Raw genomic sequence first — 23,300 nt, forward strand, 5'->3', positions numbered from 1 at the left:
AGGAAATAAAGGCGAGAAGTAAGTTGAAAATGACAGGAAGTAGCACTGAGTTCTACAATAACATCCGTCTGTGTCAACACACAAAATTCCATTGAAACTGCAGGAGCGAATGGAGCTCAAGACAAGATTTTCGGACAGTTTAAACATTTCTTACAAAATGAAAGCGCTATATTTGTATTAATCACATAAACAAGCAAAGTAACTGTTATGGAATTAGCTCTTATGTCCAACCAGGAAGTGAAATTATATACAAGACGGTGTAACCTCTTATTTGTCCAGGAGTGGTACTTTTGCAATCTTTTCTACCATGAAATGATATACTTTGTTTGACTCGCCGATGTAGATGATGATCAAAGCCCAGAACTACGGTCTTCTTCAAGTATCAACTCTTCAGTTTCAGATTTATGCTCTTTTATTCATGACTCTCAAATAAGTCACGTGACTGAAACACATAGATACTTTGGCACATCATAAGTAACGTAACGACATCTCCATATGATAATAACAGCGTGTGATGATAATAGCAGTATGTCATGACAATAACATCTCCATATGATAATAATAGCGTGTGATGATAATAATAGCGTGTGATGATAATAACTCTATCTCCATGGTTACAGGAGAATATCGCACTCACCACTGACATTGTATGTCTGAATACCACCGCATTAACCCCTCGCCGGTGCTCGGTGCTGAGGAGGAGCGGCGAGGGGTTAACGCGGTGAGTGCGGCGGTCGATAAATCTTCTCTCAAGGACAGAGAGGCGGCTGTGGTCACAGCAGCTGCATGTTATCTCTGTGCTCTGACAGCGCCGCGTACAAACACGGCTCTATCACACACGATACACGGGGCATGAGCCGCTTTATGACCAATAGAGTTGTTTGTCATATCCTTTTGAAACTAAGAGTCATTTTACACATGTGCAGCGTTCACGTGTGAGAGAAGGAAACACGAACTGCTAAACACAAAGAATCACATGTGAGTCAAAGCAGAGGTCTAAACTCAGATTCTCAAAAGTATAACATCGATACCAAACTAGGATCAAAACTAAATACTCATTTGTATTTGTATTTATATTTATATTTATTGTATTTGTACTAACCCCAACCCTAGTCCTGGTTTAGCCCTGCTTTAGTCCTGGTTTAGTCCTGGTTTAGACCTGGTTTAGTCCTGGTTTAGTCCTAGTTTAGACCTGGTTTAGTCCTGGTTTAGTCCTGGTTTAATCCTGGTTTAGTCCTGGTTTAGTCCTGGTTTAGACCTGGTTTAGTCCTGGTTTAGTCCTAGTTTAGACCTGGTTTAGTCCTGGTTTAGTCCTGGTTTAGTCCTGGTTTAGACCTGCTTTAGACCTGGTTTAGTTCTGGTTTAGTCCTGGTTTAGTCCTGGTTTAGACCTGGTTTATTCCTAGTTTAGACCTGGTTTAGTCCTGGTTTAGACCTGGTTTAGACCTGGTTTAGTCATGGTTTAGTCCTGGTTTAGACCTGGTTTGGACCTGGTTTAGTCATGGTTTAGTCCTGGTTTAGACCTGGTTTAGACCTGGTTTAGATCTGGTTTGGTTCTGGTTTAGCCCTGGTTTAGACCTGGTTTAGTCCTGGTTTAGACCTGGTTTAGTCCTGGTTCAGTCCTGGTTTAGTCCTGGTTTAGTCCTGGTTTAGTCCTGGTTTAATCCTGGTTTAATCCTGGTTTAGATCTGGTTTAGTCCTGGTTTAGACCTGGTTTAGACCTGGTTTTGACCTGGTTTAGACCTGGTTTAGTCCTGGTTTAGACCTGGTTTAGACCTGGTTTATACCTGGTTTAGACCTGGTTTAGACCTGGTTTAGACCTGGTTTAGTCCTGGTTTAGACCTGGTTTAGACCTGGTTTAGTCCTGGTTTAGACCTGGTTTAGACCTGGTTTAGACCTGGTTTAGTCCTGGTTTAGACCTGGTTTAGACCTGGTTTAGTCCTGGTTTAGACCTGGTTTAGACCTGGTTTAGACCTGGTTTAGTCCTGGTTTAGACCTGGTTTAGACCTGGTTTAGACCTGGTTTAGACCTGGTTTAGACCTGGTTTAGACCTGGTTTAGTGCAGTTTTTGTGGGGCAGGGGGACCATCTTTTCACAGCTGTCTATTGACAAAACATAAACTCTAGACACAGAATCTTCATAACTGAAACTCACTCTCATCTGTGGATTTCATACTAAAAACAAAAGAAAGAAAAACAAAAATCTGTGACACCTTTGACACGTTTAGAAAGCAGTTTATGGAGATGAAATTATGATTCATGAACAGCCGGTGCTGAAAAGGCGGCAAAGGAAATGTTACAAACGCCACTCAAACCAGCAGCCGTCAATCAGCAGAAGATATCCTGCTCGAGCGCTAAAATATGCCTTTTACGGCACTTTCCCCACCTCCAGGCTCTCGCCCGCCGCCCACATTCTGCACCCGCAAAACAGAAACAGCAAATCATCCAACGTGTGCTAGCTTCTCTGTGCTAGCTGCTTTGTGCTCGCTGCTCTGTGCTAGCTGCTTTGTGCTCGCTGCTCTGTGCTAGCTTCTTTGTGCTAGTTGCTCTGTGCTATCTTCTCTGTGCTAGCTGCTCTGTGCTAGCTGCTTTGTGCTAGCTGCTCTGTGCTATCTTCTCTGTGCTAGCTGCTCTGTGCTAGCTGCTTTGTGCTAGCTGCTCTGTGCTATCTTCTCTGTGCTAGTTGCTCTGTGCTAGTTGCTCTGTGCTAGCTGCTCTGTGCTAGCTGCTTTGTGCTAGCTGCTCTGTGCTATCTTCTCTGTGCTAGTTGCTCTGTGCTAGTTGCTCTGTGCTAGTTGCTCTGTGCTAGTTGCTCTGTGCTAGTTGCTCTGTGCTAGTTGCTCTGTGATAGCTGCTCTGCGTTTCCAAGAGCTTAAGTATTTGGGGGAAAACGTCTCATTTGATTTCGGATTTTTTTGTTTAAACCAAGTGAGTCGTGATTTCTCCAAGTCAAGATTCCACGTATTTAGCTTCATTCGTGTTGTTTCATTAATACTGTTTACGAGGCCGTCTTCCTCTGCACCTCAGAAAACACTCAAATGTATCAGATTTGTGACATCAAATGATCTGTTGTGCTGTTTTTAAGTCCATAAAACATGTCCAGACTCAAATCCCCATCATTACAACTGTGTGCTTGCATTCGCATGTCAGGGAGAGCTAGCTTTTGTGTATTTCCCCACGATAATTCCTTCTGCATCGCGCCATGTTGCGTTGTCTTTTGCACATTAATATCCACTGATTGCAATCACGAAATGAGAATATTGAGAATGAGTTCAACAACTTTTAAACGACAAAAGATTTATTCTAGTTCCACTTTTTTTTAGCCATTTTACATCAATAGCTTTGTTTACGATGAACAACATGTGTTAATGTTGTAGTTAAGCACTAAAGACCGGAAAAAGGCCAGTTTGTATAAAAATGTTTGTAGAGAACAGAATAGCCTAACTTTATACTACAACCACTTTGTCTAATAAACGACAGCGTTAATAGTTGTTAAACACAAGACAGAAAACATTATATTACCTCAATAATTTGACTTTTTCCATTTCCATTTCTCTCTTAGCCCGAGCATTTCCTTAACAAGCTTCATCGCAATTCAAAAAAAACACTCAAGAAGTTCACGGTCGCTCCCGCAAACAGAAAATTAGACATATCATATCATCAAAGTCCAATTTTAATGGGCTATAAATGATTCAGGGAGCAAAATGAATATGCAGCGGTGTTTTGGCTCAGGTCTGCAGCGGTGGGCCCCGTGTTTAATATTTAAGCGCACATAGACCCTGCTTAACATTTCATGGGCCGCGCTCATCCTCTCGCTCGAAAAGTCCATTTCCTCGGCTGAGAAATCCTTGGATAACTTTGCCTGGGGTGACGTGCGACGTATCGAAGGGGAGGCTAATGCTAATGGGGCTGTTAGCGGCTTTTTAGGGACGTTTAGGGAAGAAAGTGGCCGGATTTGGGCGATCATGAATAACGTATATGAACAAGCAGAGCACAATACTGTTTTGTACAAGTTTGAAGAGGAAATCCAACCGGACTAACTCGAGGATCCTGAAGGGCATTCGCAGTTTGTTTTTGAACAGCCAGGTTAAAATTACGGTTAGGTTTAGGAACAGGCATTTTGGTTTACGTTGGGGTTTTGGGTTGCCTGACCCGCCAGCCCCTCCCACATTCTGTTCAAATGCGGAAGGGTCTGGAACCCGAGTCAGAGCCAACGAAGTCGTCGGACCATAATCGTCTGATCCAATCCCAGGCGGAGGTTTTAACGCGTCACACTGAAAAGACGGAAGTAGCTCTTCACCCCCGTTCCAAAACATTAAAGATGGCGGACCCGGCTCGTGACCCGGCTCGTGACCCGGCTCGTGACCGAGTGTTTACTTCTGCTCTCGCTTCGGTTTTGAACAATCAGGAAAGTCCGCTCTACTCGCCGCGATGAACGTGCATTAGATGCGGTTATACGAGGGGCGTCATCGCGATTCAGGAGACATTTTCTGCGTTTGGGGACGGATAACGCGGAACACGCCTTGGGCTACGTAATATCCGGTTAAGCGTGACGCGTTTTTTGCATCGCTTCTGGGTTTGTGTGATTGGTTCTGTCTCTGCTGCTCTCTAAAATCCGCCCTGGAAATTGAAATTCTGCGGTCGAGTCCGAGACCCTCACGGTTTTGTTAAGTCGTCTGCCAAAACGTGTTGGGAATGGCTGGTCAGGCAAGGCTTTTGGGACAGGGTCTGGGCAAGTGGCATTTGCGTTCACCAGGTCGTATTTTCTCCCTCGATTTTGGCGTTCACGAGTTAATTTGGCCACTGCTGAGATAAGGGCGTGGAATTCTAAACGAGAGGCGTGATCGTGCCGATAATGTGAGGCGGCGCAAAGTAGTTTGAGGGCGTGGCGCGCTGAAAAACACGCTGAAAAACATAACATTTCCCAGAGTCGTACAATCCTCACATGGAACGAGATAATCATGAGAAAAAAACTTTCATAGGCACAAATATCACAAATTACACATCGTAGATCAGTGATTACGGTCCAATTGACCGCGTGACCTTGCGTTGCCCATAATATTTGATGCGGTGAAATGTACGTTTTTTGAAAGAAATGTCCATAATAGAAAACGTCGAACAATTAAATCATTGTCATTCGTCTGGGATCTGCTCCACGAACCCGCCCACTTTAATCTCACGTCTAAATCTTTTCCAGTGACGACAATCGCACTTTCGGAGTTGATTAAAGAGATTAGAAGCACTTTCTGAGGCTATTGTGGAAAAAATGACGACACTCTTGGCCGGCCTTTGCGCCAGTTTCTTTTCTCATGTGGACAGGCCCAGTAATTAGAATATGAACCATAAACGACTCAGCAAATTACACCATTCTGACCTGCTCCAGTTCAGTTTTGAAGTCTAACGTCCATGTGAGCTTTGGGAGATTCGAGCCCGTACTTTGCGCCTTTGTGGACTAAACCAGGGACTACTAGACCAGGCTGAATCAGGACTAAAACAGGACCAAAACAGGACTAAAATGGGCTGAATTTGAGACCAAATAGGGCGACGTTCACACTGCAGGTCAAATAAAACGTCACAATTCTGAGTCAAAGTGGAGAGAAATGGCAGACGAAAGAGCCAAAAATTGCCAACGGAAAAAGGAAGAAGTTTGTGCACTAATACATGCGTTCGCGGTGACGTCATACATCCGGGACTTCCCCATAGCGGCCATTTTGAAAGGGGCACGCAATATATTTAAACCACCACGACTGCATCCTTTTTTGCGGCATAATGAGCTACGAATACTTTGATTCTTTAGACGATAACGGCAAACTAAGGCACACGACAATGACCTTACAGAACAATGACCTTACAGAACAATGACCTTACAGAACGCAGGTTTTTGGCATTTTGGCCTTATATATCCTGAGTATCGTGTGTAGTAGAGGTGCTGTTGTGCCCCTTTCAAAATGGCGGACTCGGTTGCTACTGTACAAGTTCCCGGATGTGCGAACGCATGTATACAGACAAATCAAATCAGGCTAAAATAGTGGGTTGGTTCCGTAATCAGGCGGGATTTGAGGAGATTCCGAAGGAGTTTACAGAGCGAGACATTCAGCGGAAAAACAAATTGCAGTCGCATTTTCTTCGTAATGTGAACGATCGCGCAAAATAAATCAGATTTAAATCAAAAATCCGAATCGGGCCTCATACCCTCTCTCGTGGCACTGGGATCTCCTCTCATGTAAGTCTGTGTCATTTACAACATAACGAGTGCGAAGAATCCCAATTAGCGGAACTAAGATCTGACAGCTCGGTCCCAGTACGACAGTCCCGTTAGGATCAGAGGCCGCGATTGGCCGGAGCGGTGGATTAGTGTCAAGATAAGTCGAGCTTAATTGATTTTTCCACAGCTCGCATGTAACGGAGCGTGATGACTGACAGGACGTAATGTTCTTAATCAGACGAGCCCAAGAGACCCAGAACCTCGCCGCGCATATTCAACGGCGTGACATTGTGATTCACGCCAACGCCGCAAATCCAATCAAATGGATTTTTTTTTTGTTCTTTTCCTTTGACAGTGTGTGAAATTATCACATCAAAATGTCACTTTGTAAAAGACAAAACAGACAATAGAGAGAAGAAAGGGACAGCTATTGTGTTCGCGAGTCCCAATGGCGAGAGAGGAAAGAGCGCAGCGTGTGCCAAACGTAATAGTCCAGTGGTGACGGAGGATTCTGCGGGAGAACTTTTAAACAGGATCAGATTTAGTTCAGAAACTGGAGGTAATGCACGCAGACACGGGGGTTCGAACCCACAAGTCCGAACCCTAACCCTTACACTAACCCCTAACCTTCGGACTAGTGAATTAGTGACTTGTGAACCTTCGGACTCGTGAACCTTCAGACTAGTGAACCTTCGGACTTGTGAACCTTAGGACTAGTGAACCTTCGGACTTGTGAACCTACGGACTAGTGAACCTTCGGACTAGTGAACTTTCGGACTAGTGAACCTTCGGACTAGTGAACCTTCGGACTAGTGAACTTTCGGACTAGTGAACCTTCGGACTCGTGAACCTTCAGACTAGTGAACCTTCGGACTCGTGAACCTTCAGACTAGTGAACCTTCGGACTTGTGAACCTTCAGACTAGTGAACCTTCGGACTAGTGAACTTTTGGACTAGTGAACTTTCAGACTAGTGAACCTTCGAACTTGTGAACCTTCGGACACGTGAACCTTCGGACCAGTGAACCTTCGAACTTGTGAACCTTCGGACTCGTGAACCTTCGGACTAGTGAACCTTCGGACTTGTGAACCTTCGGACTAGTGAACCTTCGGACTTGTGAACCTTCGGACTAGTGAACCTTCGGACTAGTGAACCTTCGGACTAGTGAACCTTCGAACTAGTGAACCTTCGGACTTGTGAACCTTCATACTTGTGAACCTTCGAACTTGTGAACCTTCGGACCAGTGAACCTTCGAACTTGTGAACCTTCGGACTTGTGAACCTTCGGACTCGTGAACCTTAGGACTAGTGAACCTTCGGACTCGTGAACCTTCGGACTAGTGAACCTTCGGACTTGTGAACCTACGGACTAGTGAACCTTCGGACTAGTGAACTTTCGGACTAGTGAACCTTCGGACTAGTGAACCTTCGGACTAGTGAACTTTCGGACTAGTGAACCTTCGGACTCGTGAACCTTCAGACTAGTGAACCTTCGGACTAGTGAACCTTCGGACTAGTGAACTTTCGGACTAGTGAACCTTCGGACTCGTGAACCTTCAGACTCGTGAACCTTCAGACTAGTGAACCTTCGGACTTGTGAACCTTCAGACTAGTGAACCTTCGGACTAGTGAACTTTTGGACTAGTGAACTTTCAGACTCGTGAACCTTCGAACTTGTGAACCTTCGGACACGTGAACCTTCGGACCAGTGAACCTTCGAACTTGTGAACCTTCGGACTTGTGAACCTTCGGACTCGTGAACCTTCGGACTAGTGAACCTTCGGACTTGTGAACCTTCGGACTAGTGAACCTTCGGACTTGTGAACCTTCGGACTAGTGAACCTTCGGACTAGTGAACCTTCGGACTAGTGAACCTTCGAACTAGTGAACCTTCGGACTTGTGAACCTTCATACTTGTGAACCTTCGAACTTGTGAACCTTCGGACCAGTGAACCTTCGAACTTGTGAACCTTCGGACTTGTGAACCTTCGGACTCGTGAACCTTAGGACTAGTGAACCTTCGGACTCGTGAACCTTCGGACTAGTGAACCTTCGGACTTGTGAACCTTCGGACTAGTGAACCTTCGGACTAGTGAACCTTCAAACTAGCGAACCTTCGGACTTGTGAACCTTTGGACTTGTGAACCTTCGGACTTGTGAAACTTTGGACTTGTGAACCTTCGGACTAGTGAACCTTCGGACTAGTGAACCTTCGGACTTGTGAACCTTCGGACTTGTGAACCTTCGGACTAGTGAACCTTCGGACTAGTGAACCTTCGGACTTGTGAACCTTCGGACTAGTGAACCTTTGGACTTGTGGGCAGCCACCGACACGGGCAGAACGTTCAGACAATCAAACGTGTGGGATTGTTACGTGATGAGGACAAAAAAACTTTTTATTTCTCGCTTCCGGGTCCAAGGTGCATTTGTCGTTGTTAAATCCCCAAAATAATAGAGTAAAAAAACTGTGACTTGCATCTCCACAAACCTGACTCGTACTTGCTTGTTTCTATGGAAATGTTGATTCTTTGGTTACAGAGCATGGCCTAAAATTGACATCTCCAAGGAAGAACGTTCCAAAGTTATTCAGGCAATGTCTATTTTTGTCTTATTTAACCAACCATATTTTTTACTCATGACTCTTTCTTTTTACTTAAAATTATTATTATTATTATTATTATTGTCAGTTGTTACTGCTGTTGTTTCATGTTGCACCTTATCGTCGAATCAAGTTCCCAGTTTATGAATTCATAGTCTTTTTTTAGTCTAAAACAAACCAAACTGTTGTGACATATAATACTTTTGTCCTGTTGTATCATCTCAAAAAGTATGAAACGAAACACTCTTCAAAAAGGAACTGTTTAAATACTGAATAGAGGAAAAACACTGACATTTGCAGTCAATTATTCATGAGAAACAGCGCCACAACACTTCTCTATTCAGAAATCGACGAAAGAAAAGCGTCTCCATCCTCTTTGTCTTTATTTCTGTTCTAGCGTAGCGCCTCAAACCAACTGAACTTCTTTCGCTGCGAGGGAGAGTTTCAAGGTCGCTCGAGTAGAAAAACAAATAGCTCACGTTGAATAATCCAGTCATGGTCGCGCGGGTGAGCTAGCGAGCACGGCCACTGGATTAGCGGGTAAAGTTAGCCGCCGCCGCGGGGGCTAAACCGCAGTCTCGGAGCTGCATCCGCGTCGGTTCAAGTCATTAATCACCTTTAGCTTCCTCGCGGGACCAAGGACGATGGCGAGGTTGTACGTTCCTGCAGGCCGTGGGCGCCGTCCATTCTTCTATGTAAACTCCCACGCCGCAACCATGAATCACTGTCGACAAGCTGAGCCCCAAAAATTATTTATCGCCGTAATTACGCGCAGAGGTGCGAGCTCGGAACGACAGCGGCGAGGACGGGCCGGGGAACTGGACCGGGGAGGGTGTCGTGTTGGTGTTAAGGGCGGTACGAGTCAGAATGTTGGGCATTTTGGGGACATTTGTGTGTTAGAAGTTAAAATAATGTACGTGTGAATGTTTGCGTTTGAAGGGCCCAAAATAAAACCTGGTCGACGGCTCAAGAAAATTAAATTTACCAGGATTTGTCGGGTAAATTCTGGTGAAGTGAAGGCAACTGGAATAGTGAATGGTCCTTAAAGTTCAGGGCTATATTTGATTTAGCGCTGCAAAAATAACCCTCAGACTGGCAAATCAGTCATTATGAAATGCGTGATATTTTGGCCTAATTCAACAAAGTTCTTCAGATGTTAGATACAATGTTATGCAAAATTTGTAAAAGTACAATTTAATTGGATTTAGAAAATGGTGAAAATAAAAACTAACCTTGTATGGTGAATGTTTGTTTGAGAAAGGAGTGTTCAGTCGCAGTAAATGTCATTCAGAAGTAAAAGCACCAGATTTATGAAAAACAGCGTTGATACAAAAGAGACAAAAGTGCAGCTTCAGCGCCGGGCCGCGTCTCTCAGACCCAGGGCCGCCTCATTGTTAAAAACTGACCTATCCAACAAACGCGCAGCTCAATTATGACGGTATTCGATTGATCCGTTACAAATGGGCGACACAAACTGTTGATTGCGCGGCTTTTGAGAAGAGAACGTGTCGATGAAAGTACTGCGGTTTGTCTCTCTCGTGCCGTGCTTAAAGTGCCAAAAGTGTTTGTTGATTTATTTGTATTTGTAGTATTTGAACAGTATTTGCGACTCTGAAATGTTTATTTTAGGTGCGTTTCCAGAGAGAGCGACAGAATCTACAAAAAAGTGGACATGCACCTTTTTTTTTGTTTTTTTAAATTATTTTTGTCTTTTTAAATTGTATTTAATCTTTTTTTTGTCTTTTCTGTGTATTTTTTTGTATATTTTTTATGACGCTATTGTCATTGTTTGAAAAAAATAAAATAAAAAATCCGACGTGGAAGAACTTCAAATACTACAAATACAAATGAAACCACAAATACTCGAATACAAAGACGAGCTGGAAAGGCGGAGCTGCTCGTAGAGGGGTGCGCACAGAAAGCAGATTGATCAAGAGCTGAACTGACTAGAATTCATTTCCATAATTTATACAATATGTAGGTCAAATTAAAGTTGTACAAAACGTATCGGGTTTAATTAGAGGAACACTGAAGTACAATTAATTATTCAGTCAGTCAGTCTAGACCACTAGGGGGCGCTGGCATTGGGGCATCACTTTGTATGATCCTTGTCTTCAGAGGTGTGCGGCGTGAAGGAAGTTCAATTCGGTTTTGTTCGTAAAGTAAAAGTCTGGATACAGGAGCAAAAAGAAAGTTATTAAAGTAAAAGTATGATATGAAAACAACTACTAAAGTAAAAGTATTGGAGTACATACTTTGGCGTTAAAACAAAAGTAATTACTCGTGATCTTTCTGCTGCGAAGCGGTATTTAAAGCCGACTGGCGCATTTCTGAAACGGCCATGTGGAAAGACGAATCCCGTGGTCATGGGACAATCGCCCGTCAATAATACAAGATCGGTATGAAAAAATAACGCAGCGCCGGAATAAAATGAATCTTTCGACATGGCAGACACGGCCACGCACAAAAACATTTGGTTTCTTTCGCGATCACCGTCAGACACGATTAGATTCAGTCGTTCTTATGTCTCTCCTTTGTGCGATTACTATAACTATTACTAGTCATTTCGCCAAATACTATTATATGTGTACGATGAAGGACCCAATCTTACAGAACTTTGCGCTCCCGACGCCACGAAAAAGTCCCGTGATGCTAATCCGCGCCAGGCGATTTGATGCGTGCCGCCGCCCCATTTACTAATCAGCTCTAACGAATGCGGCCACATGCGGCGCGCGAGCATATCCACCCGAACCGCGCCGATCGCCTCGTTCTCACTTCGCATACTGTACGCGTATTTTTAGAATCGCCCAAAGACGCTCATCTCGGCGGCGATAAGAGATCATATATATTCTAATGAAACAACACGGGCCGCGCATAATCTCTACTTAGGCGCGACACGCGGGACGAGAGGCGCTGACGGGGCGTTTTCCGGCGAGAGGTGGGTAAAAGCGGCTTTCACTGATGAGGGAATAACTTTGCATCTTGTTAGCGGTTCTTCTCAGGTGTGCGGAAAAAAGAAGAGTTTGGAAAGTATGGAAGGCTCGGAGGGACGGAATTCAAGAGTCAACGCTAGGACGACAGAAGCCTACGAGGGTCAAAACTCCACGAGGAACGGTCGGACTGATGCCGAATCGCGGAACAGCTGACGTCACGAGACATAACTCATTTTTTCCTGAATAAATACGATCTAAAATCTGATCATCATGAGGCCGAACTCAGAGATTCAACAAAAAGTAATTCCCAGTTTGTGTCGCTGCAAACTGGAAACTACTCCTGGTTCATCCTCAGCCTTTTCCTCATTTATTTCATATTTAATTGACTTCTCTGAAAAGCCTCTACGCCACGTTCAACCTCTTTTTATGTCATGGCAACAAATAACGTTGCAGCATGACAGGAACGTACACATCACTTTTAGATTGATTCTTTCCCATATCAGCTCGCTATCTGCAAACTGCCCACGTGTAGCTTTTACGACAACTCTCTCGTCGACGCCTCCACCTTATGTGTGGCGCTTTGTATCTTTAACGACGGACCCAGTCTTGTCTCGTCTGATTAAATAATCACTTTATATGCACTTAAAAACAATCCCCCCCAATATCGTTACGACCGTTACCTTTTTACAATATTTGATTTGATCAAACCGATTAAAAACAGTGACAATAAAAACAATAATACTAAAATCAATCAAAGAAATTATAGTCAGGAAACAGAACATCTTTAATGAACGGGTCAAAACCTGCACATGTGGAAAGTAAAGACTGAGGCGCTGAAACAATGAGCCAATGAGGCGACAGCACGACTCGAGTCCCCGCGGCTTCATTTACAGACCGGGACCGATGGGATTCTGGAGCGGCGTCCGGACCGAACCCGCATTATGACCACTCGAGACGCGCTCCTCCAGTCGGACTCCGAGCGCCCGCCATAAATCCACGTTACGGCCCAATCCAACGCGGCGTGTCACTAAATGATCCATGGGCCCCTCAGCCAGCTCAGCTAACACAGTCCTCAAAGCTCTCAGCCTTCCATTCTTCACAATTACCGGCAGCGAGTCCCTCTGCGCCGGGGCCCGCTCCGCGCTCGCTCTCGATCCGGCGTCTGGAAGTGTCCCGGCTTTAACTGCGAGGAGTTTGCACGTTCTGTCTGTGTCGGAGAGCTAACCATGTTCCCCTTTCAGAATAAAAGACGAGCAGAAGGCCAATCACCATGAGTCCGACTGCTCGTGACAGGTTCAAGTATATTTCCCCAGGTCCAATTAGGTTTATTAAGATATATGATTACACTTATTCTACACCAATGATAGAAAACATGAACATGATACAGATCTTTATTCAAGTGGAGTTTTTGTGGGTTTGAGTGAGACAGAAATCGGTGGTGGACATGCTTGAGGTGTCAGCAGCAGAACCGATCCATCCGTTTGTCCTTTAGAGCCTGTATTTGAAACACTTCTGTAAAGAATAACATTGTTCGGGGAAATATAATTTAGATGTTTACATTAAGATAAGATAAGATAGCCTTGATGTGTTACAACACAGGTAGATACAGGGGGAAAGGACAGATAACTTTAACTAACTTTAAGTTTAAAAAACACTCTTAATAGAAGAACTCTTATATACAAAAACAAAAACTCTATTAATTAACATTAATAATGGAAGATAACGACTTGAAGGTTACACCAGTTTAGAAAAAATGACCCCCAAAGCACCTTTGTCGTGTCAGTACCAAAGATAGTGGTATCATGAGTCCATCGAGGTCTGGGAACCCACCCACTAGTGTTATGATAGGTGGGGACTCTTTTCCTGACTCGAGCTCCAGACTCTAGAGCCAGGCTCTATAGTAATTGTGTTTGAATCTATTCACACACACACACACACACACACACAGAGTCCAGCCAAGCTCCCGCTGTTCGCAGAGAAAGTCGCTTTCCATCCGTCCCGTCGCTCTCCCACAAACTCTGCTCAGACCTCTGCTCCGCTCCCTCCTCTAGCTGTCACTGTCGCTGTCAGAGAAACACTCCCCTCCCACACACACACACACACACACACACACACACACACACACACACACACACAGGTCGATGTGTGGATGTGCCGCTGTCGTGCTAGCACCGCGCTGACCCTTGCAGCCCGCGACTCCAGAGCACTCAGTGTGATTATATCTGTCCATTTTCTCCCTCGGTGTGACTGAGCGGCGCAAAGCGGGGCACGGACGAGGGCGGGACGTGACGCGCCGTCGCCTGCTTCCCGTCGCGCCGATTTGAGACGCGTCAATCATCACAGACGCGACGCTCTACGGCAAAGTTTGTGTCTTCGGCGCGAAAGTGCGGGAGGTCAAAAGGTGCGACAATAACTACGGCGACCCACAGCGTGAACATGAAACGGTGATGAGCGAACAGGGTTGTTTGTTAGCGTAGCTCGCTAACACGCTGTGGCATTAATCAGGAAGTCATCAACATCTGATTATTTAATACATTCTCAACAAAATATGTCTCATTTGTTTTGACAGTGGAGTAACCCAAACATTCATTAATAGCTGCAGCAATTTTCACCATCATTTTATAATAATATTTCAAAAAGCACAGATGTACACGATCATGACAACCAACATATATTTCTACATGACGAAAAGGATGAAAATATATCACACTGGACTAAAAATGTTCTGCAAAACAATCCCACTGTCCTTGACCAATCTATAAAGCTGCATTGTGTAACTTTTCTGTTGGAGGAACGACCACCAGCTTGTCTCCATGGAGATGTTAGACAATACACAATAAACCTTTCTGCATTGAGGCCAGCAGGGAACGCCGCAGGGAAAAACATGCCTCTGACACAGAGTGGGCTTGCCTCTTCGCAGACCTTACTCGTAACTTGGCCTGGACACCTACCCTTCTTGTCTCCACGGCTTGGAGTGTTGCAGAGAATGGCAGCTGTCTCCTTAGAGAATGTTCCAAAGTTTGGATTTAAGTCTTTATGATTAAATTGCAAATTTCACTAAAACGCCGTGAACACGATTATATTTCAGATTTAACTTGACCTTTTGCCCATTTGTCCCCAGTTTGAACCATTTTTGTAAAGTTTATACTTGTACTTCCTGGTTGGACGTGAGCAGAAATATGACACAGTTAGAGGTGATTCCACAGCTGTTACCATAGCAACCAGACTGTAAACAAGTAAAACACCTTTATTTAGTCCAACCATGGTTTAAACTGTCAGAAAAGTGTGTCGGTGTAAAACTGTTTCTGTGTCGCACTCTGATGACATCACAGAGGGATTCATCTCGTCATTTTAAACTTTATTTTGTATTTTTTCCACACAAACTGCTTCGACCGTCACATAAATGTGCTTCAGGTCATTACCAGCCCAAACCCCCTGGATTATTCCGAATGTGCGTTTTTTGTTTTTTGTGGGCTAATGCTAATGGCTATAGTAAAAACAGTGTCTTGGTTCTGGAGGCCTTCACATCTCACAGGACGAGGCGAGTTGCTAAGCGATTTTTAGCACGAGCATCGAACGCCGCATTTACTTGTGTCATCATCGAAATTACTGTTTTTAAAAAAAAAGTTTGTGGAAACAACATCAATATTTGGTGCTTTAAGACGAGCCCGACGCCACAGTTTGAGAAGCCCTGATCTGCACATTACACTGTCCACAATCACACAAAGTACTGTGGACAGTGTAATGCGCCGCGCCTGGTTTCCCGACTGGAAAACCTTCGGGGCAAAGACCGGCCTGGTTCTCAGTAGATAATGAGCGCGGCCTTGACCCGGTCCCGCCAAACACGTTAGCATAGCGCACTGGCGGCGTTAAATATGCATGCGCGTTATTCTAAGCACCGTACGCCCGTTCTACCACGCGACTATTTCCATCCGCCGCCCGGGTTTGCGCGGCTCGACACTCTGACACGTTCAAGTGGCGCGTTCGCCGGAGGTATAATTACTACGAGGAGCTCGGAATAAAGTCGTAATTAATCTCATGAAGTGATTAAGGGAGCTTGTAGGCGGCTGATATGAAACCGGATACTGCTGCGTCATTTGAGCTAGCACTTAGCCTATCTCTAAACTTGTAATATTACCCGATTGTGATTGATAAAACAAAGAAAAACACACTTTGTCTACCACAGAACTAAGACGTTTAAACTCTTAACTTTTTCCACTCATAATAATGCATCAGAATGACATTTATTCATCAATATTTATGCTTGTGTCGTATTTATGTTACGACACAAGCAGCCGACCAGCAGGAGGTCTGTACCAGTCAGAAAATCAATAAATCAATGTATTTTTTTCAACTAAACCCCGGGTGATGATTAAATACACATACTATTACAACGTTACCTCTGTGGATTTGTTATTACTTTGTCTGGAATGTTCCACAGTTTAATCAGCCGGGTAAATGCAGTCAATAACCCTTTCATTATTGGAATATTATTAATCAACCGCCCATATTCCATTCAAAACACTGAAAATGACTCCTTTTCTCACCCAAATATCTGGTCATTTCCACATCAAAGGAAGATTCATTTGTGTTTCACGCACGTTCTTTTCACAGCGATTCTCGGTTCCTTTGAGCTCCAGATCGACTTGTTGTAAACATGGCAAAACCCAAAACACTTTCAGAGCGAGGAGGAAACCAATCACTTCATGGTTTGGCAAAAGCAAATTACTATCATGTCTTATGTCGATGCTAGAAAGATCTACGAGAAGGTGAAAAGCAACTGAACATCAGACCAGATCGAGCTGAAAAAAGTGTTCCAGCAGCAATTTAAGAGGAAAACAGTCTGGTGCCCCAAATTACACGGAATTGCGGCTGGTCGACAATGAAAAATAGTCTTAATTGTATTTTGACAACTGCAAATGTAGACTAAACAGACTCTAAAACACATATGGAAAGAGCTTTTATGACGTATTATCGAAATACAGTTTGTTTGTTTGTTAATATTCTATATCTAGAAGAAAAGTCCAAATATTCAACAGAAATAATGGTACGACTTGTACTGAAATAATCCTTAACTAAGAATACAAACTCTGAATACAAAGGAATATATTTTAGGGACAATTTGGTGCTTTATCAGTAAATTTAGGCTTCAAACTACACAGTACGAGAGCGAAAAGTAGAAAACACAGCGATTATTAGTGAAAAATAAAGCTGTTTTAATGCCATGTCACGTTTTTACACAACAATGAAATGCGATGTGAAAATATTAAATTTTTGTTTTTTTTGTTCATGAAGACAAAATGAGTAGTTTTTTCCCCCTTTGTATGTTTCGGTGACATGTCAAGGTGCAAAAACAACCCATTTTGTCCTTTTAATGCAGGTATTTAGTATTCTGAAACAATCTTTGCTTCTTACAACGTGGCAAACAACAACAGCAACTAATAATTAAACTTGAACAACACGTTTCTCTGGATCTCTGCCTGGACCTGTTCTCGTAAGGTCCACGAAACGCCGCACAACGATTTGCTAAAACAGATGTTGCTTTTATTCCCTTTAAGTAGCTCACGCCTCGGGTTTTCACCTTCGCCGCCGTCGCACAATGGGCCCATAATCTCCCAAAACGGCGGCGGCAGCTTTTGGCCGGGCGCCAGCACCGTCTCCGACCCGGGTGTCGTTTGTGAGAGCAAACGAGACAGTGTGACCCGCCCTTTAACCAGAAATCCAATGCCTTTAGAAGCGCGCAGTCCGTATTTCCTCGCCCGTCTCCCTTTTCCAAGCCCAGTGTAATAAAAATACCACAATATGTCCTGCGGCGCCTCTCCAGCTCCTCTCCCTTTGTCGGCTTGGGCCAATCCATAATTATAGCCCAAACAAACCCAGCCAAAGCTACAGGAGGACGGCTCTCTCATGGCGTTTTTGTCATTTCGAAGCCAGGCCCAGGCATACCGCGCCAATACATCCTTCGGAAATTATATAAGAGTTGGCGGTTAGCGGGTTGATAGCAAATATTGACACACGAGCAGCGCGCGGCGGGTTCCCGAGCGGACGCAAAACTTTGAAACCGTCGAAACTTTGAAACCGTTGGGTTCGATAGTCGATTTTTGCAGCCGGCAAAAATGCGGCGTGAATTGGCACGTGCGAACACGAAAGCCTCAGGTTTGGGGTGATTCAACGGATTACACGATATACTAAAGCCCTGCGGTGTCACGTCACGGCAACAGGAACAATCACGTCGCTTGGCTTTCCTCTTACATCAGGAGTGGGCAACGTGAACCATCTGTGGATTTATTTTCCTTTGTCGACTAGCGAAGTTAAAGAGGGTAAAGTGGCGAGAGAGGGATTTGAACCAGCCATCATCTGGTTCCTCAAAAAAGTCTTAGCCCACTTTGCCACTCTGATATATATTTTCTGATGTTGTGGAAAAAAGCTAGATTCCGGGCTTACACGTAACAATTTTCTGGAGGTTTTTGACACAGGTTTAAGTCATCTGTGCGTCCGCGTCGAGCTGCGATTACCGGCTCACGACGATCGCGCAACAGCTGATCGTACGGCCGCGCGGACGTGTCGGAGACTTGATCTGAGTCGCAGCGTCCGAGTGCTTCTGATGACGAGCGAGAGCGAGAGCGGCGTGTGTGCGGTCAAGTACAGCGGCAGGAAGCGCGCCTCTGACATGTCACGAAAAACACAAAAAAACAGAAACGTTTTGTGGCAACTTTTATGACTTGAACCGAAGCAGTGCAAAAGTTAAGAGCTAACGGTTTGCTGACAATTTCTATTGCCTTTTTGGAGTTTAAAAGCTCTGTATGACAAGATACACGGCACACACGCCTCGTACGAGATTCAGACGCACATGTGAGCTTGGGAATAATCTTTAAATGGTGAAACATATGGCCGGCTTAAGCTCATGTTTACACTCTCACACAACTGGACTAAACCAGGACCAGAACAGGACCTGAGTCGTCCACACGGGGCTCACACCAGGACCAGAACAGGACCCGAGTCGTCCACACGGGGCTCAAACCAGGACCAGAACAGGACCCGAGTCGTCCACACGGGGCTCAAACCAGGACCAGAACAGGACCCGAGTCGTCCACACGGGGCTCAAACCAGGACCAGAACAGGACCCGGGTCGTCCACACGGGGCTCACACCAGGACCAAACCTGCAAATGTGTCTCAATGGAAAGAAATCCCTGACACAAAAGGTCTGAATTGTCTAAATGTGAACTCCAGCACACGCTCACGTTCCCCTCTCGAGTGCCGGGGTCGGCCCGTGTGGCCTCTCTGTTACTGAAATGCAGAGATGAGCTGGTTAGCCGTCACGCCGAGCGCAGCCCGCCTCGCCTTGTTGTGGCAGCATATGAAAGTACCCGGAGAACCCAAACAGCCCTTCCAATATGTTTTATTTTCTCTGCTCCACAAAAGCCAAAACACCTCAACCCTTGACTGATGAAAACACCGCAGAAGGCTTTGAAGCGAGGAAAAAACCCGCTTGTAATTTCACCGAATGACGATAGCGCCGGAGCGTGTCAGAGGCTAGCCATCCCCCTGTAGTTTAGCGCCGCGAAAAGCCTGGCTAATTTGTCCCTTCATGACACCCGCGCTCGGCTCGGCGCTCGTTTCTCCTGCTTATCTGCAACAAAGAGACCGTCGCGGCCCCGGCGTTCGCTTCATCCCGGGGCCGCTCGCCGCCGTCTCCCCGGTGCCGAAGATCGCGTCATTATCCGCCGCGAGACGCGACCCGCGCCATCTCCGTAATGTCGCCGCGCGCTAGCTTTGGTGGAAGATGACACACGCGGGGAATTATTTAAACGTGGAGGTGTTACAAAGGGATCCGGGGACGAAGGCGCAAACAAACACCGGGCCATGTTTTGGTGTTAAGACTTTCTGTTGGACGGTGAAAAGGTTAGCCCAAGTCCGGTTTGCGGCGCGGCTAATTGAGCGCGCGACCTTTAGGCAATTAATGTTTATCAGTTTCAAATTTGTAAAGGGTAATTAAAAGCTAGCTCGTGTTGCAGAGCCGTTTAATTGCAAACAACAGTCTATTCCAGGGCAGCCAGAGGGATCAGAATACGATTGTGCTCTTTGTGCGAGGCCCAAGCTCGGATAAATGAAGTGCAAATACAACCAGGACCATTAGAAAACTTGAAATTCTTAAAGTAGTCATCTCAAATAATATACACGTCGTTTTTTCTCTGGTTCTGCCCTGTCCATCCTTTGTTCCTCTCTCAAAAGCTTAACATCGATTGTTGGAGAATTTTTATTTCATATATTCTTATTTTAACGAGCTGACGTTTCATCAGCATTAGGTCAGAAAAATGACAATGTTAAATACGATCATGAGTTAAGAAGTGAATTATGACATATTCATCTTGATTTGAGTATATTTCCTGAAAACAATATTTGCTCTTATAATATTTCAAGTTAGAAATGTCAAGACCGTTCGGTTAATAGATGATCGCAATTATTCAGGACACAATAAATATTAACAACTAAACAATCATGAACATTTTTTATCGCAAAATTGTTCAATATAAAGCCTAAAATAGATTGTAAAGAATGTTTGTTTTTGTTGCCGTTTTTGTCACATCTAACTTTATGTCGTTACATTTGGTAAAGCCGCTCACAAACTTCTGGAACAGTTTGGAACATGTCAGAGCACCAGAAAGTTGAAGATTTCACTGTCGTTCGGTCACAGTCTCAATAATCGTCAATAATTGTTCAAATGTGATGTTTTTTCTCACAATAATTTCATATTGTGACGTCTTTAATTCCAAGTTAGAAAAGCCTTGTCCTTTTCTTATTCTCAGTAAACCGTGCTTGTTCCGACTGCTTTTCTCGACATGAACACGACACTTCACAGAGTTCACGAGGACCACACGAACGCTGCATAAACTGTTATCTTTTCCTTCTGACAATCTGTCCATCTGCGCGCGACAATGTGCAATAATGTGCAATAATGTCCATGAAAAGAAAGGACGACAGAAGCTCCAGACTCAGCATGTTCTGTGTTGTGAACGGGACATGGACGGTACATCGCTGATACAGGCCCCCCGAAGCACCCGTGTCCACAGGGGCGTGTCCACAGGGCGTGTCCGCTCGCTGGGCCGTGTCCTCCTCTGCCGGAGCTGAACACGACCTTCAGAGCCGCTCACGCTTCAGAACATCGCTCGGATCTCCGTCGCAGGATGACAAAACCAGGTTGTCACGACTTTAGCTTAGCGTTTTTAGCTTTAAAGTTTGTCGAAGTGTGCAGATAAACAAAAGCTAGCCTGCCCCGGCATGCTACTGTTAGCTCGCCGTGATGACGGAACGCTCAGGACGAGTCTGGAGACGATTTGCGGACTTGAAGACGGATCTCCACCTTTGACATCGTGAACAGGATGAATGAAGCGCGAATGAGGCGAAACGCACCTCCGTGTTTTTAGTTTAATGCGGGAAATAAATAGATTCCTTCAATCAAACGTCATAATCTAAAGGTGCTCTGTGTGACTCTTCCACCACCTGCTTTCCACGTCTCTATGGAAATAGTAAAGCTTTGTCTAGAATGTACCTCCAAGCCTTTATTGTAGCCATAAAAACACAGCTTTAACTGAAATTACGCCGTTAATGCTCCACCGTGGGACATTTCAGGTAAAGCGCTAGCGCCTCCGCGGAAAACAGCAGGCGGCAAGACATTCGACAAATCGTAATCAAACTAAAAATAAATGTGTGAAATCTGTCACAGTGAAAACGCTCAAGGCCAAACTCAATTTCCTCGCTTTAAACGTGAATTAATTCCTCGTTAGCATTATTTGTACTTGTGTAGTAATCAGCGCGGTAAATATGTAGATTTTTACTAGCATTAGCGCTGACCTTTACGGTAATGAAAAGGTGAAATTCTAACACCGAAATGTGTCACTTTTTTATTTATACCAATTTGACTTTAGAGAACATTCCAGGCTTAAAACGTGTGATTGTTTCTGCATAAAACACGCTCTGGAAGATTGTACGCTTCAAGCCGTCTCAAAATGCTAAACCCAAAAACGTGAACGTGATCGTGGTGAGACTCCTCCGTGTTTTTAGAGTCTAAAAACCTTGACCCAAAAACAAACTAAGAACGATGCTACTGCTGCTGTTTTAAGGTTTTTCTGAACTGAAACTGAACTGAACTGAACTGAAACTGAACATTAACATGAACTGAACTGTAAGCAGGTCCCAGAGTGCAAAGATCTCATTTGTTTGGTGTCTCTGCTGTTACGCTGCATCCACAACAACAATGGGCTGTACAGCGTTTCTGTGTCTGTATTTGTGTTGCTTTTCCACAGCGCCACCAAGGGACCTGGCATATGTATTACAACATGTGGATGTACACATTTAAAGAAACAGTTCCATGTTTACAGAAACAGAAACATCAGTGTGTCGTCTCCGTGTGGACGCGACCGTCGACCTTCAGACAGCATGTGTCGTCACGTGAACATGAAAACCAGGCTGTGCGCGCTGCTGCTCCGAACACTCACTACAGCCTCACAACACTCAAGGAGAACGGCAGCATCTGTCGTAACCCACGGCGACGAGGCCAAACCCAGGTCCGACTGAATTAAAACGCACCAATGCCGACGCCCTCTGCCTCGGACACGGCTGCCTTTACAATCAAACAGCTTCGCCGTCTCGAACCCTGGGCTCCCGTAGCGTCGCGGCGTGTCTCTTACCTTCGAGTTTCTCGTCCCCGCGGTACCACTCCAGCCCAGCGGGGGGCTTGCTGCCGCTGGAGGTGCAGGTCAGGGTCACCTCGCCGCCCTCGGGCACCGCCTCCTCGAAGCCGGAGATCTGCGGTTGGGTGGGAACGCCTGGACACAAACGAGAGCTGCGTTAGAGGCGCAGAAGGCGACAGACGGACTACCGTATTTACGCTAACACCTTCAGCTACATGACGTATGCTAACGCTAACACCTTCAGCTACATGAGGCACAGACAGAACTGTGGTAAGTGTCTGGTATGTTAACGTAACATATGAACAGTTATTCAGATAACTATAGCATAAAGAACATGCTAACAAGTTTAGCAAAGCATCAGTTTTACCCCAAATCACTAAATCCATTGAATTCTTCTTCCTCTGTGTCACTTCTAAACAACTCCACAAACTCTCTTGTGGTTGTCAGTGTGAAAATAACAAATAACATCACAAATAAGTCGCAGTATAAGTTGCACCCCGGACAAAACTACGAAAAAGGTGTCACTTATAGTCCGGAAAAAACAGTAAATACTTCCCACATCAGCGGAGGAAACGTGGGCAGTATTTACAGTCTGTGCAGCTGCAGAAACCGTAGAAACTCAAAGTGTTCTGATGAGAGAATCCAACTCGTTTCACAGTTACTCGTTTTCCCGAGCGGCAGACGCGGAACATCTGGCCCGAGCTCCGAATCTACAACGTGGAGGTAAAAAAAACGCTCTTGGCCTCGCTTCAAAGACCGAGGCGCTCGAACGCGAAGCGCTAACGTTGGAGGCGCGGCGTTTAACGAGACGGGGACGGACCTGTTACTGTCGGTGTGATGCCGAGCCAGAAACGCATATGAACTTTTTTCTGA

The 23,300-nt window shown here is 45.0% G+C and overlaps 1 protein-coding gene across 1 annotated transcript in view; it reads right to left on the reverse strand.

Annotated features, from left to right (window-relative positions):
* The window catches only part of atp1a2a (ATPase Na+/K+ transporting subunit alpha 2a), a 440,146-nt gene that overhangs the window by 50,778 nt on the left and 366,068 nt on the right, over positions 1-23,300 (reverse strand). The window contains exon 4 of the mRNA XM_072440595.1: positions 22,425-22,562. Within this exon, the coding sequence (XP_072296696.1) occupies positions 22,425-22,562 (138 nt within the window). The remainder of the gene's footprint in view (positions 1-22,424; positions 22,563-23,300) is intronic.

Source organism: Eucyclogobius newberryi, unplaced genomic scaffold (assembly GCF_026437365.1).
Source record: "Eucyclogobius newberryi isolate DKJ021-1_F unplaced genomic scaffold, fEucNew1.0.hap1 SCAF_12, whole genome shotgun sequence".
Taxonomy (NCBI): Eukaryota; Metazoa; Chordata; class Actinopteri; order Gobiiformes; family Gobiidae; genus Eucyclogobius; species Eucyclogobius newberryi.